This window comes from Cyclopterus lumpus, chromosome 21 (assembly GCF_009769545.1).
Source record: "Cyclopterus lumpus isolate fCycLum1 chromosome 21, fCycLum1.pri, whole genome shotgun sequence".
NCBI classification, from domain to species: Eukaryota; Metazoa; Chordata; class Actinopteri; order Perciformes; family Cyclopteridae; genus Cyclopterus; species Cyclopterus lumpus.
The window spans coordinates 13026002-13042971 of NC_046986.1; the positions used below are offsets into that span (position 1 = coordinate 13026002).

The window sequence follows — 16970 nt, forward strand, 5'->3', positions numbered from 1 at the left end:
CCTGCACTTAAAAAAAAATGTGTATGGTGAAATATATCATTCCCCTACTGGGCACACACACACACACACACACACACACACACACACACACACACACACACACACACACACACACACACACACACACTCACACACTCACACACGCGTGATAGCACAGAGGTCTATTTTATTTCAGACAAATGCAATGTGTCAATGTGTCTTTAGGGTGGAAAGTGTCATGTGTTGTAGGCTACAGATTGCAAATCCCCTTGTTTTTGGGCTGTTTGAATATAACTTTACGTGTGTGTGTGTGTGTGTGTGTGTGTGTGTGTGTGTGCGTGTGTGAGGGAGAGAGAGAGAGAGAGAAAAGAGAGAAGGATTGTGAGATGTCACTGTGGTGTTCTTTGCTGCCCTCCATCAGTCTTGATCTTTTTTATCTTTGGCAGAGATAATCCCAGCGTTGCTTCTCCTCTTGTGGAGTTAAGATGTACTGGAGAGTGTGTGTGCCGCTGACTGTCCTGGTGTTGACACTTGCAGTGCAGAGGGGGCAGGCCTGTCCCAGGAGCTGCAACTGTTACCAGGCCAACGAAGTCCACTGTACATTTCGCTCCCTGCTCACCGTACCTTCTGGTTTGCCTCTGCACACACGCCGCATCAATTTAGGGTAAGGGAATGCATTTAAGCACATACACAAACGATATATGTGCTTACAATAATAAAGTGCTTTTATTTACCTTGCAAACACAGTCTCAGAGTTGGGATCCAGGTGTCAAGCTGAACTTAATGAATGTGCTAATATGGAAATAATAGCATTTGTTGACTTACTGATGTCTCAGGTTGATGATTCCGTTTCTGTGCCTCGTAGGTTCAACAGCATCAGCAGGATCCATTACAGTTCTCTGGCTGGGCTAAAGAAGGTGGAGCTTCTGATGCTCCACAGCAATGACCTCCACCATCTCCCAGATGCAGCGTTCAGAGATATGAAATCATTACAGGTAAACAGAAAGAAGAGCAACACCAACAGGTGTCAATATCATGGTATAATACTGAAAAGAGAGACATTTCTATTCAAAACCAAACTAGTGGATGATGACAGCCAACATTCTGAACCATGGAGTTGATTCTTCAGAGGCCTCTTCTTGTAATTGTAAAGATCTACTTTATGGAGCTGGACTCACCAGCAACTAGCATTGAAAGAGTCATGGAATGCTCTGTGCCAAACCAAACCATTGATACTGGATTATAAAACATGTGACGGTTAATAGGGAAAATAAATCATTGTCTTCTCAAATAATTAATCTTTGACTCTTTGGAGACTGTTTTTTTGCAGTGCACAGTTGTGAAAATCAAATTTGGACTCAGTCTCCATAAAGGGTACTTTATTTCCTCTCCAGCCCCAGGCAGGGGTGTCACACAGAGGCTCCTGCACTATTTCAAAGGTCCCTTGTTAAAGAAAGCTCAGCTTTTAAACTTTCTTTCTTTGGTACTTATAGTTAATAGCCTATATAGCTCCCTAACTAAGAGAGATGAGTATAATTAAACGGCGGACGGAACCAATTGAAATTTTTAGCACCATGAATAATGCAGGGTTTATCAAGATATATAGCATTTGTCAAAATAGTACAATTAAGAGAGGTCCCTACATTGATAAATATGCCTAAATCTTGCAGTCATACTGTTGATACAAATTGATTAATACAAATATTAATTTTACATTTCATCTGGGAAAACAGTATGCAAATTAATTTAACAGTTTGCATGATTTTGTTCACATTATCAAGCACATTGTTCAAATAACTGGATGACTAATGCATAATTGATGTGCAGTCATTCTTTTCACTGCTCAGTGACGGGAAATTCTGGACATTGTTGCAGCATCCTAAGGACAGAGTTTGCAGTCTGTGCGGTGATATTACTCAACAAGCAATTGTTCCCTTCATCTCACAGGCAGATGCTGATATATTTGCCATTGTGTGATAATAGGATCCATTTTTCCATATGCTGACATCTTCATTTTAGATCTGTTAGCAGCTGGAGCTCTGCCAAAGTCTGCCTAAATCGCCTCCCTGCAGATAAGATTTATCATAATTCTCACAGAAACACAATTCCACAACATGGTTTTCGTGGTGTGCCTTCTTAAAATAGGGTGGGTTCTCCACACCTGACTAGAATAGCAATGGATCCCTTTGAGTATTCTGCTGAGGATAAATGGTTAATTTCTATATTTGAAAAGTTGAAGACACCCAGTGCTCAAACATCAATTCTGAATCTATAATCTCACAGCATTGATATATCTTCAGGCTATGTGCTGTGGGCTATTGTCTCAATTTTACATGTGAGGTGATGTGCCAGTGGAAGGGTCTTCGGCATAGACTTCTCTATTTAAAATGTAGACCGATTGCATTCAGTCCTTTTTGCTTTCAATTAGTTTTTTAATCCTTCATCCTCATTTCAATTCCCCTCACATCATTTGTCATGAATTCAATTTACAATCATGTGGTGTCTAGTGACACTCATGCTCATCGCAAAGACTTGGTTTCTGATGCCTCTTATTTGATTACTCCTTTAATCCTTCATTGCTTTTGCTCACTCCATTTCCTCCCCCTTCCCACAGATCCTAAAGCTGAGTTATAACAAGCTGAGAGAAATCTCTTCATCTCTGACCTTCTCTGGCCTGACCTCACTGCTCCGTCTGTACTTGGATCACAACCTCCTCCAGCACATCCACCCCCGGGCTCTGCTCCAGCTGACTAGCCTCAGGCTGCTGCGTCTGCAAGGGAACAGGCTGCATCAGCTGCACCCTCACACTCTGTGCACACTGTCCCTCCTGAATACATATTACTTCTCTACCCTCAGGTGAGCTTTAACACTTAAAGCACATCAAATAATAATCATTGTTATAATATTTTTAAACATTCCTCAAAGAAAACTAATAGCCTGATGAAAAGGGTAACACTTATATTGCTGGTTATTGGTATTTAGACAAATACACCTCGAACACTAAAGCTACAGCATTGCCTCTTTAAGCTTTTTAGATCCACTTGTATACATACTGCAGAGGAATAATGTGGGTCTGAACATGAAGATGATGATGGAAATTGTAAGAGATGATACATGAAATTCTTACCCCTAACCTCTCACCTCAGACCTCTCACTGCCCACTCCCATTCTTTCATCCATTCCTCTATGACTTTGATTACACCTTGGTGTTCCCCTCCTCTAGACACCTAGACCTGTCCAACAACAGCCTAACCACTCTGCCCAGAGAGACCTTAGCGACAGCACCTCTGTTGGAGACTCTTGAGCTGCAGGCTAATCCGTGGAGTTGTGACTGTAGGATGACCTGGTTTCTCACTTGGAGTCTGGCTCATCCAGGTGACTGTCACATCTGAATTATTATTTGTTTTCACCTGTGGTTTTGTCTCCCATGTGCACACACGTGTTATGGAGGTCATTGATTGTGCCTCTTAGCCATATTAATTCAGTTGAAAAAGACACAGATGTGGTGGGTAATGCAACATATATGTTCCTTGAGTGACTAAAGGAGAAAAAATAGATTAGGCGATAAGGTAAGAAGGAGCATTGGGAATGGATTGAGAAACAGAAAACTAATTTGTTGATAATTCCAGTCAATAAGCAGTAGCAGTCTAAATACTGTACTATACCATGTCAAACCCATAGATTGAGAAAAAGAAACTTTATAACATATCTGGTTTCATTATTTTGATACCTCTGACATCTCTACACTTGCTTTTCATCACACACGCTGTTTTCCTTGATTGTCTCGGTCTCTTCCAGTGGGCCTTGTGGCTGTTATTGAGATGTAAAAGAGGGCTGGACCATGAAATGCGTCTCATCGATATGCCAGATTTAACCTGCCATGACTAATCTATGATGACAGCATTGATGTGTGCAGAGAAATTAAATATAGACTAATGATTGCAGTGTAATAATGAAGTGATGCATTTTTCTGATTTGTGAGTAGATTATGTAACCATACCGAATTAGTAAAAGATATAGAGGGTAATAGATGCTTAAGATGAGCCGGCATGACTAATATATGACACCCCTAATAAGTGCAGATAGCATAAATATACACTAATATGCTTCTTTGGTTGCTACACTATTATACACAGTTGATATGCCAGAGATAGCGAGGATGTCATTCATGACATAATTTTCTCTGCCTCTCTCTTTCAATTAGGCTTAATGAAATGTTCCAGCGGCCCTCAGTGTCCAATCTGTGCCTCGCCCAATTCCCTTCAAGGTCAGGGCTTGCTTGACCAGACAGCCCTATCATGCACCTCACCTGTTATCCCATGCCCTGGAAGAAACACACCTTTGGAGACCGAACTCAGTGAAATCCAAACAAGTGAAGCCTTCCGAGAGCCTTTAGGCACTGCCTTCCTGAGTCTGTCTGATCAACAGGGGAACAGTGTTGATCTGGGATGCAACATCACTCACTCTTCTGAGTTCCAGGATATTGCTCCCCCTCCAGATCTCTCTCTTTCCTCCTCTTCTCCTCTCCCCCTTGCTCTGTCACTCTCTCTGGAGTGCCCTGTGGAGAGACAGAGCTATGCAAATCTTTGGAGGATCCTTGCTTACTACAGTGAGACTGCGGTTCGCCTGGAGAGGGAGATCATGCTGAGTAAAGCCCCGGCATTGGCCTACCGCTACACGCAGGCAGCAGAGACAGATGGACATTATCACACTGGAGTTGAAGCTTCTGTTAAAGTCAGACCTCAGTGGCTGCTACAGCCAGCCGTTAGCATTCAGCTAAACAGAGCACAGTCTAACGGACACAAAATCCAACTTATATACTCAACAAGAGTCGCCGCTCATCCGGACCCTGCTTCTGTTCCCTCAACATCCGCCTCTCCCTCTCACCCATGGGTGCTTATTTCAACTAACCATACCACCACGGCCCTGGCTGCAGTAGCAGGCAGTAAGGTGGAGCTATCATGCTCTCTTTTAAGTTCTGGTAACCCCAAAGTACAGTGGGTTCTCCCAGATGGATCCATGCTGATCTCCCCCTCCAGCAGTCTAGATGGTAGGCTCCAGGCTTCAACCTCTGGATTACTTCTACACAAAGTACAGCTCTCAGATTCAGGGATTTACCACTGCATAGCCAGGGCAGGCAAGGATGTACATGTTCTCCACCTGCGCCTGGCAGTGGAGGAGTCCTCTGTACCGCCTTCAGGTGAGCAAGTGGGACCTCCTGTCACCGGAAAGATTGGGGAGCCCATCAGTTTGTCCTGCAATGCATCTAGTTCACCAGCACCTCATATGAGTTGGGTGTTACCAGATGGAAACATAGTAAGGCAGGGATTTTCTGTATCAGGTGGGCTCACTGTACAATCAAATGGAAGTCTGTCTCTGCCTGACCTGACTCAGAGGAATGCTGGTTATTACCGCTGCATTGCTGTCAACCAGTATGGAAGTGAGTCTCTGTCCATGCAGCTGGAGTTAAACTCACGACACCTCCTTCCACTTAGGATTTCATTTCCCTCAGGGCCTCAGTCAGCCGCTGGCAGGTCAACCAAGATACGCGCTCCATTACTAGTGGAGGAAGGATCGGGGGATGAAAAGGAAGAAGAAGAGAAAAGTATTTTTGGCAGTAGGAAGCACCTAAGACCTCTCCAACCACCCTCAAACAGACGTTATCCCATCGGAAAACCCAGAAGACCTGGACCGAGGAGGGAAGGCCCCCTGAGAAAAGGAGGAGGGCCTTTATCATCCAATGACCAGAGAAGAAACCGCTTCGAGAACAGACATAGAGTTACCACAAACAAACAAAGGATAGACCCTCGGAAGTGGGCTGACCTCCTTGCTAAGATACGACAAAAGACTGTTCACACTAATAACAGCCAGCCCATCGAAGCAGAAAAGCCCACAACTGAACCACAGGGAGAAGGCAAAGATGTAGACACAGGAGGACATGAGGGACATCATAATACAGAAAGAGGTAGAGCTGAGGCAGCAGATGTGGAAGCAGAAACGGAAGGGTCATCTGTTGATGACACTGATCTACAGCAGGAAGGCTTACAGCACAATCATCCCGTTCAAACAGAAATACAAACACACACAGAGACAACCACAGACACCGAAATAGAGACAGAGATAAATAAAGGGGCAGAGGGGTCAACAGAAACACAGACAGATAGTGAGAACGAGACAGAGGGAGAGACAGAGAAAGTATCTCCACAGACAGAGACGGTGACAAACCCAGAGACACAGAAAGAACCGGTCACATTAAAGCCGATCTCAGGAAGAAATGAAATCGTCTCAGAACCAGGTGAAGGAGGTCAGCCAGAAGAAATCACTAAACCATCTAAGACCAGGCCTCAAAGCCCCGCACAGGGACTCTTCCCTAATTTGGTACCAAACTCTCGGCCTCAAAGGCCTTGGAATTCTCGCAGGAGAATCGGACAGCAAAGACGAATCATCAACAGGCCCAGGGGGCGCCCTTTGACCCCACCCCAACCTCCCCCTGATGCTACGAACCCAAAGTCACAAGCTGCAACACCTGACACTACCACAGATCAAATTAATATGTTGTTGCTGGCGTCCACAACCACAACTCCAAATGACGTGGCACTGCATCTTCTGTCTTCCCCTGTTTCTAACACTCATCGTATCTCCACTTCAAAATCTGCCTCCCCCTCATTGACTCCATCTTCTTCTGCTCGAACCTCATTATCCCCCACTCACACAAAGATACATATAGTGACTCACTCAGCCAACATCCCAGACACTGCAGGGTCCACTCTCTTCAACACACCGACAACAGAACCCACTCACTCGGATACTGCAATCGCACAGACACATGAGCCACACACACACACCAGGACATATACACATGGCATACAGAGACACACAGGAACACACACAGCCTTAGGCAAACATGTTGAGAGACCCCCAAGCAAACACAGTGAAGAGCTGTGGATGAATTTGTCGGGTGTACCATATGAATCCCACTCCTCCATCTCTCTCCTACCCACTTCTTCCTCCATTATTTCCTCTACAGTCCCCAGCGCAACAGCTTCTGCTACAATCCCAACAACCCCTTCTATTACTATCAAGAGCACTTATTCTACTAGTTCTGATGGAAGCACTACAAGCACATTTACTACTACGCCTAGTGACCACACCTTTCCCACAACAACCACGAGTACTCCTAAGACTACAAGTCCCATCGTGCCTCCTACAACTGCCATTATTATCCCAACACCTAGCATGACCAAAAGTACTACAGCTACTCCTACCTCTACCTCTACTACTACAACTACTACCACAACATATACTACTCCCACTTCCACGACTACTTCCTCAATTAGATCTTCTGCTACTTCTTTTACTACTACAACTACCTCTACAAGTACTACAATCTCATTCAAAGCTATTCCCACTATTCGTAACCCCACTTCCACTACTACTATGACTACTACTACTAGTAAAACTACTTCTCCTAGTACTAGATTTGCCATCTCAGCCCAAACTTCTCCAACCACTGCAAAGGCAGCTATACCGAGTACATCACCTACTACTACGACAACAACAATAATGACATCAAAAAGTAACACATCATCATCCAGAGAGAGGCCGAGCGTTGTCCATGTTCATCCCAAAAGAAGGCCCGTTTCTGGGGTTCGATCTTCTGAGGGGAAGAACCCTGCTGCCAATTCTATTCCTGATTCACACAGCAGCAGACCACACTGGTTCCCCTCGCCGTTGCTCCCTGCCGCCCCTGTGGTGAGTCAAATCAATTTCTAAAACACTTTATTGCTATTTTGTGGATTATTTGACCCAACATGGATTTTAAAACAAGCATATAGATTAAAACGAGAGTAAGAGCCAAGTTTTACGATTTATTCTTATTTGTTAATTTAATTGCTAATTTCTGTAATGTTTCCCCATTTTCCTGCTCCTTGCTTTCAGCCATTCATCCAATTAGTAATTATTTAAATGCACTCTTAAATGTAGTTTGCGGTTCATATACCCTATATAAAAATATTTTCTTTGTTGTCAGCTGTGGAACTCAAATTAAGATTTGTTTCCTAAGTGAGTGCTGGTCCAGAAAGAAATAGCACACACGTGCGCATGAACTTACACACACACACACACACACACACACACACACACACACACACACACACACACACACACAGTACAGCCAACTGTGCAAACCCTTGGGCAAAACAGAAATGCACAATAGATCTGAAAATAGTCTAATCTTTATCCACATGACCTGCTATTTAACCGAAGGGATGTTTATAACGATTTTTGAATTTCATGGGTTCTCCCGAGCTTTACCAAAGTCCCTGCCAGATCTAAAGAAGAGATGAAAAACACATGTTCCATAATCAGCAACATTATGTGTTTAGAGACCCTAATCCAAAGGGATTGGAGATAATAAATTGTTAAATCATTTCCAGAGCTCTTTTGACAAGCCTCAACAGACCAAACCACAAATGATTCATAATCTGGGATTACAGTATTGTATTTGTGAACCACCTGAAAAATGTTTTAAAATCTTTACTGTTTACATTTTTTTATAAAATTAATCACAAACTTTTTCAAAAAGTTTTATATTCACATATTCATGTTACTCTCTGTTTTAAAGCTTGATAACTTTTTGGAATAAAGCTTTTGATTACTGATGAAAAATGGGGGAGGGTCTCCTTTCCCTCTCAACTAAACTTTGATTAATTTATTGTTTTGATTTGGTATTGATTTATACAGTCAGCACTTGGCCAAATGATCTATTGATTATATTGTGGTAGTAATGTAGATTTTCTATTTTTGTTGTTTTTAAATTGGTTTCCATTGCCGTTAAAATTAGATGAACACATTCTAGTATCCATATTAAATAATTTTCATAGGCCCCAGTAGTAAGATCCAGACCGTGGATTGCAGACCCACACATCAGGACAGCGTCGTTCCCAGCAGAGAGCACTGCCAGGCTGGCTTGTGAAGCTCAAGGAGAGCCAAAGCCCTCCATCACATGGACTAAGGTCGCCACAGGTACACACAATGCATTGTCATTTTTTTCAGCATACAATAATTCATTAATGTATAATTCAGGGTTACGTTTTTATCTTCACTTTATATTTACGTTCAATGTCCACATAGAGGCCTGTCAATTCTGGTTCAGGTACAGATGTAAAAACTCAACAAATTTTGCTTGGATATTTCAGGCTTTAGGCCTACATTTCTATACGCTGGGAAACATAAATGCTTCATTATACATGTGAATATAATTTATATAAACTGTGAAAAAGTACAGACTGCACCTTTAAAAACAGAATAAGTAACGGTTTGTATTTACATCCTGAGGTCATAGATGTGAAAGGAAAATCAGCCTCAGCTTTAGTATGTACTATAACTAAATGAATATGAACACATTTTACACTGATGAAATAACCCATTAACACCCAGCATTACGCACTGGCTTGCACACAATAGGCTTTTCTCCTGCTTGCCATGTGGGAAAGACATATTTCAAGAAAGCAATGGAACATTTTGTGCACTGCATTTACTGCATTTTATTACATGCTGTTTCACTTGGCATGTCCCCGATCCTCCTTTCTCTCTTACTCATTGTCTAACTTTCTTCCCCAATTTGTCTCCTTACTGCTGCTCTCTCTCTCTGTCTGTCTGTCTGTCTGTCTGTTTGTCTATCTGTCTGTCTGTCTGACTGTCTCTCTCTCTCTCTCTCTCTCAGGAGCGGTGATGTCAATCCACTCCAGGGCTCAACGTTTTGAGGTCTTGCCAAATGGTACCCTTGTTATCCAAAATGTTCAGCTGCAGGACAGGGGCACGTATATCTGCAGTGCCCAAAGCTTTATTGGTCGCGACAGGTGAGGTTACTGAAACCAGAATATTAGTGCAACGCATACCATTTAGTTATGATTACCAGGGCGAGAAATATTTGTTGTACTAATTACACAGGCCTATGGCAAACTGCAATTTAATTACTGAGTATTATAAATGTATAATGAATGCAAGCAGACCTGTCGTAAATCACATTTATCACAAATTACAAATTACTCTATATGCTATTGTTTTGAAATGCCGATACCAATATGTGTGTTTAACTTGAATATTTTGTTTTTCAAGGCCATGTTTCTAGGATTCATGTTCAAATTGTGTATGCATACCTTTGGGTATTCCCTAAATGTGTAATTCATGTGTTCATAGATTGAGTTTGTGTGTGCTTTAATCTTCCATGATAGATTGCTAACGACCCTTGAAGTATGGACCCGGCCCCCACGGATGCAGCTGGCCAGCTACAGAGAAGCTACCATTCATCAGGGTGGAGAGGTGCACTTGGAGTGCCAGGCGGATGGTGTTCCCAGCCCACTTCTCTCTTGGGTTCTTCCAGATCGTTCTGTCTTGACCTCCACTGCTCTCTCCAACAGTCGCATCACTATGGACAAAAATGGAACCCTTCACATCCCAGTAACTTTACCGAGTGACAGCGGAGTGTATCGCTGCGTGGCTTCGAACTCAGCAGGTGCTGCCAGTGCCTCTGCTCGTGTACACGTGTCCTCACTGCCCCCAGTGATACAGCAACCCAGAGAGGAACACCTGCTCTTGTTTCTAGGAAGGCCTGTTTATGCTCACTGCTCTGCCCGAGGTGCCCCGCCACCAACTCTGCGCTGGCGAATCCCAGATGGGACTCTAGTCCGCCCATCCCAGTTTCTCCATGGCAACCTTTTTGTCCTGTCCAATGGGACACTGCATATTCGAGGAGTTGGGCCAAAGGACTCAGGGAATTACGAGTGCACAGCAAGTAATGCTGTTGGTGCCGATAGGAGAATAGTGAGGGTAGAAATTGAAAGGGGAGCAGAAGGAGAAAGGAGACAAAACAACTCCCCTTTAACTTCACTTCATAAAGACAGAACGTTGTCCATCCCTAGCCAGCCATTAAATCCATTCAACTCCGCTAGACTCTCCCCTCCATTGCCCTTTGAAAGAGCCAGGACCATGACGCTCATCCCCAGTTCTTCTCGCTCATCTTCTTACCCTCACCAACCCAAATCTACTAACTCATCTCCTAAAACAAATAAAACAGTCACTGCTTCCCCCACAGACTTGATCAACACCAAAAAAACAAATCTCTCCTTTCTCTCCCCAACCTCCACGGTGTCTACGAATAACACCAAAGTGTCTCCCAGCATTGTAAACAACACAAGAATTACTTCTTCTTCCTCCTCTTACAAAAGCAGAGCCTCAGCTGCTTTGCATCCCTCACCCGTCTCCCCTTTCAGTAAGGCCCATATTGTCTCCACATCACCCTACATTACTACTGTCCAATATGGTTTTTATTTGCAGCTCCACTGCTCTGTTACTGGCAACCCCTCACCCATTATCATTTGGAGGACCCCCAACAGGAAACTGGTGGACATGCATTTCAGGTACGTGGGACGTGGTTTTGTGTGAGAAAAAACGAGACCACTTAAATTGTGTTGATTGTACAATTATATCTTTTGGCAATTATGCTAGTATCATGTCTTAAGTGTATACTTGTGATTTGTGTGTGCGTGTTTGCCCAAATTGGAATTACAGTTTTGACCGACGTCTGAAGGTGCACACTAATGGCACCCTGTCAGTCCAGAGAGTAACAGAGAAGGATGCTGGAGACTACCTCTGTATCGCGCGGAACAAGGTCTCAGATGATTATCGCCTCTTGCGTGTCTCTGTGGCTACCAAGCCTGCCAAGATTGAGCCTAAGCAGCCACTCACTCACATGGTGTCGTTGGGCAAGCCACTGAAGGTGAGATAAATAAAAAAAGTGGAATAGTTTTTCTGCCTCGCTCCCAATAGTGATGTTTAATGATTTAATAAACAAAAAAGAAATTATTAACAGCAATCATATATCACACACCTCTTTTTGAAACTCGAACCAAATAATGCTTAAAACTTAAAAGCCAGTTGAATCTTTCAATCCTTATTTTTTGTGTAGACAGTGATGTGTGTTGGGTGTCTTCTATTGCTGGGCGTGGTGCCAAACATTTCTACAGCTTCAAGCTGCCTTTGGTTGTTTTTTTTAATCAAAAGGTGCTCCATATTTCTTTTACTCAAAAAGAAAAGAACAACCTGTCAGGTCATAGTTATGAATCATCAACAGTGGCCTTGAGGGGATACTCCTTCAAACATAAATATTTAACGGTTAAGGAAAACTATGTCAAGCGGGGTGAAAGAGGACTACAATGCCCTTAATTTTCATTTTGCATTTTAACGTTAATGAGCTTGAAATGCTTTTTTTATGCATTTAATTTTTTTGTAGGGCCTAAATACAGCCTTAAAACAGTATGCATCAAACTTTCTTACAAAGAGAATATATTATTACTCAAAAGTAATACTAAGCTTCTAAAAACTCCTCAACGATAGCAATAATTATCCCCTTCCTTGCAGGTGGACTGCCCGGCATCAGGACTGCCTGACCCAGCAGTCCGTTGGAGCCTACCGGATGGAACCATGGTGAACAGCGTGTTGCAGGGGGAAGACAGAGGCGGGCGAGCAGGGAGGTTAACTGTGTTTGAAAATGGGACGTTACTGGTTCCAGCAGTTGGTGTGGGAGAAGAGGGAGACTACACATGTTATGCTGAGAATCAAGTAGGTCAAGACACCATGAAGGTAAGAAAAACGGTTTCATTTATTTTTTATTAATGAAGGTTTTTATTTATACTAAATGTTGGGATATTATTTTATCATAAAAATGTCCTTTGATTCCCAATAAACACAAAATAAAAGTACAACATCATTTTGTAATTAATTCTTTCATACAAATTCAATCGTTTCAGGTCAAAGTAAAGGTCATGACAACTCCACCAAACTTCACTGAATTCAGAAGCCACCACGTCATCAAAGTACGTCAGGGGGTAACCGCCACAATACGCTGCCAGGCCACAGGAGTTCCTGCCCCAACAGTGACATGGTTTTCCCCAACAGGCCGTGTCATCCCACGACGTTTGGGATCAGTTTTTTATTCTGAGCGGGTTGTGGCCATTTCAGATGGAACTCTGGAGGTTCGTCTGGCTCAAAAGATCGACACAGGAAACTATACATGTCGAGCAAGCAACCCAGCCGGGGAGAGGAGCATGGTGGTGGGCTTGGAGGTGCAAGCTCCTAATCATGGACTGAGTGGCTGGGTTGGAGGAAGAGGTTTGAGTAATAGCAATGAGCCTGGCAGTAGTCCTTCTAGTAGATCAGGGGATAGCATTAATAATGCAGGGTTAAACCAGTATGGATTTACCAATGCAGACACGAGCAAGCTTGGCAGCAATAACAGCAGCAATAAAGGCCATAGTGATCATAATGGCAGAATAAAAAACATTTTTCCAAACACTGGCACTAGGATAGCAACCAGCGCCTTTAATCCGGCCACTTGGAGTGATAGTCGAATTGGATTGAACAGGCAAGTCAGTGGAATCCCAACACAACTTGGAAGCAGTATTATCAGTGTTGGGGTGACCGGGGCTAAGAATTTAGACACTAAACCAGATAACATTGGACTAAATCAAAACGGACCCGGCATTATGAGTAATACTAATAGGGTGGGTAACAGTCCCAGCATAGTCAGAGGAGATAGTGTAGAAAGGAATCCTGGAACTTATAATAATGAAGTAATTGCAAGAAAGGCTGGTGATGATGCTAACACCAGTAGAAACAATGGCAGGATAAGTGGTACTTCTAGAAATATTGGAGTTTTTAGCAGCAGTGTGTCTAATAATGGAGCTGGTACTGGCACACTCAGAGGAAATGCGTTAAGTAGGAGTAGCAGCACTAGTAGTACCAGTATAGATGCTAGTAATACAGGCACTACAAATTCTACGAACACTTTTGTCGGTGTGGTAACGACAGTGAAGCAGCGAGCGGTGAAAGGCCAAACTGTTCTTTTGCCATGCCCCTCCCAAGGCTCCCCTCCCCCTCGTGTGGCCTGGCTTCTGCCTGGTAACGGCGTGTTGCCAGCTCCTTACTATGGCAGCCGACTCATTGTGCACCGAAACGGGTCCTTGGAGCTGCGAGGAGTGCGGGCGAGTGATGAAGGGACCTTGGCATGTGTGGTTAGAGGGGAGAGAGAACAGACGCGGATACAGGTGGAGCTGGAGGTCATTGAGCCACAGGACGAGGCCCGATCTCCACACAGGGGAGTGGCTGTGGAAAAGCCTGTGCGGGAAAGTAGTTTCATAGAGGCGCCTCGCTCAGGAGCCTCATTGCATTCAGCTCAATCCTTTAGCTCAAGAATCCCAGTTACTCAAGCGCCTCCACACAGAGCCCAGTCTCTACCTGCTGCACCTCGTCCAGTTGGCCCTCCACCCCACTCAACTAGCCCTGTCTCAGAGCCAGCAATGAGCACCAGAACCGCTGCCTTGGTGAGCATCATTAATGGAGAGACCCTTCGCCTGCCTTGCTCTGCTTCTCACACCCATGGATACATCCAGGGCGCTCTCTCATGGACCATGCCCAGTGGCAAGGTCCTGTCTCTGGGTGAGAGTGGTGACTCTGACAGGCACTCAGTCCAAGAGGATGGATCCCTCACAGTGCAACAGGCCTCTGTGTTCGACCGGGGCACCTACTCCTGCAGATCCACCAGCGTCGACTCCTCCTCAGTTTCAGTTGTCACGGTTCCCGTCATTGTCATCGCCTACCCCCCACGCATCACATCAGGCTCCTCCCCTGTGACCTACACACGCCCCGGGGTGGCTGTGGAGCTGCCGTGCCAGACGATAGCAACACCACGGGCAACGATCACTTGGGAAACACCAGATCTGACACAGCTGAGGGTGATGGCTCAGGCTCGTATCTATGGCAACCGCTATCTTAGTCCGAAGGGTTCCTTGGTGATACAAAACCCGACAAATAGGGATACAGGATTTTACAGATGCACCGCCAAAAATGTAATAGGTGTGGACACCCAGGCGACCTATCTGCACGTTATATAACCAGGTGAAGTAATCACCAACATACAGCACCACCCCTCTTCTGTACTGGTGAAGGAACTCTTCTGCTGTTAACACTGTGTGTGTCCCACATGCCCAAAGGAACTGCAAGGCTCTGTGCAGGAGATAGTATTCAATCTCAGAAAAGACACTACTTATAAACTGGTATATGTCTCATGTACGTATTTTTTATGTATGACTTGGTAAGACTTTTCAATACTGTATTGTTTTCATATCAAGAATTGCGAGATTCTCTGCAGACGCAACGTCATGTATGTCTGTCTGCATAAACAAATAATGTGCGTTTGAGGAGGGTTGTTTCATGTAGCTGGAGGTACACTTTTGTTTGTTGTGCTTTGTTTATTTAAACGTAGGTATTGATGAACCAAAGAAAACACATGTTGGTGAAGCTGAAAGAAAAACATGCTTGACTTTGTCAGATTGCTTTATTTCATTACGTTACACATTATCCACTAACACTGAACTACACTATATCATACAGTATTATACCGACTTGGTAACTGAGACACAAGACAGCATTACACAAAGAGGTTGTTTGAACTTCACAAATAATATAATCCTGTTTAATCTTAGTGTATATTTACCAAATATACACTGGAAATTGGGACCTCATTCGCCAAAAAAATACACCTTGGATGCAAAATTGCAGCTTGATATTTACTGTATTAACTATTAAAACAATGTTTTAGTTTGTTGTGCTGCAAAAACAGTAACATATATTGGCAGCCTTATTTGCATTATACTGCCTCAGTATACGGGGTTAGATTGAAAGTGTAACAGACTCGAACATTACACACCACCCAAACACCAGCTTCTCCAGGACTTTTTGTACCTAACTCTTCTCGTGACTTATTTGTGGGTTTAAAACTGACAAATATTGTTCTTCAAAAATCAAGTGTATCCCATCCCACATTCTCACAGCATTACTGTGGCAGAATGATATACACTACAAAGCAGTTCTTTAAAGAGTGGTCTTTGTGATTATTTAGATATTAAAGTTTGTATAAATGTATGCATGGAGCCTGCCCTAAGGCCAGCAGCTCATAGTTAGCATGTCTCCTTTGAAGTTTTCATTTTGTCCTTAAATTATTTGTCTTGTAAAGACTCTGTTGTAAGACGCCAGTGTTTTGTCACAAAGGGAGAACTTGTTAAATGTTATTATTGATGTTTCATTAGTTACAATGAGCTCGTGCTGTATTTTGAACAGCTTCCTTTTATAAATAAAAATTGATCAAATAACTGAAACAGTTGTGTCAAACAACTGAAGCACAGTTTTGTTCAGAAATATGGTCCAACTTACAGAGTGTGTGCTTGTGTGTGTGCGGGTCGAGTCAGAGTGAGAAAAGAAAACACCTAGTGCAACAGCGAGGAAGGAAACTTTTCCTTGAGTTTATTATGAGAACAAAAACTCCTTATCCCCAGCTCAGCTGTCCAACCAGGAAATGGGGTCTTAACTGTAGATCAGACACATGTTGATGACATCATAATGCTCTCCTTGGGAAATGCAATACAACTCCAAAGCAGCCTGCAGAGCGACTCCAGGCACCACCCTGCGCTCATATCTGCCAAGTGCTGTTTATGATGTGTATTCTGATTCCACTAAATACTAAAACTGACTGAGTTCTGAGTCTTTCATGCTGTATGTTGTTGATTGACACTGTTTGACACTTAGTGAAACGTTGTGGTTTACAGTGTGCATAGTGTGACGTCTCTGCAAGTGAAACATCCTTGCGTTGGCATTTAACATATTTTTCTGATGATTCGGATTGACACTGATATTTATTTAGCTTGAATTCCATTGGTAAAAACTTTGTATCATTTATTGTAACTGACATTATTTCCTTTCATACTTCTTGCAAAAATAGTGCATTATTACAGCACTGCTCATACATGGCTAATAAGTGTTAGCAAGCAAACTTGCAATACAAACCAGAACTATCCTCATCTCTTGAGGCAGAAAGCTGTCATTTGGTTAATTAATCATTCCTCAAATGATTACCGAACAAACAAACAAAAGAAGGC

General features: G+C 43.3%; 1 protein-coding gene across 1 annotated transcript; it reads left to right on the forward strand.

Annotated features, from left to right (window-relative positions):
• The first annotated feature begins 464 nt into the window (after positions 1–464).
• LOC117750806 (immunoglobulin superfamily member 10-like) lies at positions 465–14930 on the forward strand. The gene is made up of 11 exons (XM_034562177.1): positions 465–643; positions 845–974; positions 2594–2835; positions 3203–3354; positions 4184–7731; positions 8862–9003; positions 9704–9839; positions 10215–11399; positions 11551–11758; positions 12400–12621; positions 12789–14930. The coding sequence occupies exons 1-11, from the start codon at positions 465–467 to the stop codon at positions 14928–14930; spliced, it is 8286 nt and encodes a 2761-aa protein (XP_034418068.1).
• Positions 14931–16970: the final 2040 nt, after the last annotated feature.

Excerpts from the sequence above, each read along its gene's own strand:
- LOC117750806 (XM_034562177.1), top strand. The coding sequence starts at position 465 with ATGTACTGGAGAGTGTGTGTGCCGCTGACTGTCCTGGTGTTGACACTT. Across the intron at positions 644-844 it reads ACACGCCGCATCAATTTAGG|GTTCAACAGCATCAGCAGGA; the intron begins GTAAGGGAATGC and ends TGTGCCTCGTAG. Across the intron at positions 11,400-11,550 it reads CTGGTGGACATGCATTTCAG|TTTTGACCGACGTCTGAAGG; the intron begins GTACGTGGGACG and ends TTGGAATTACAG.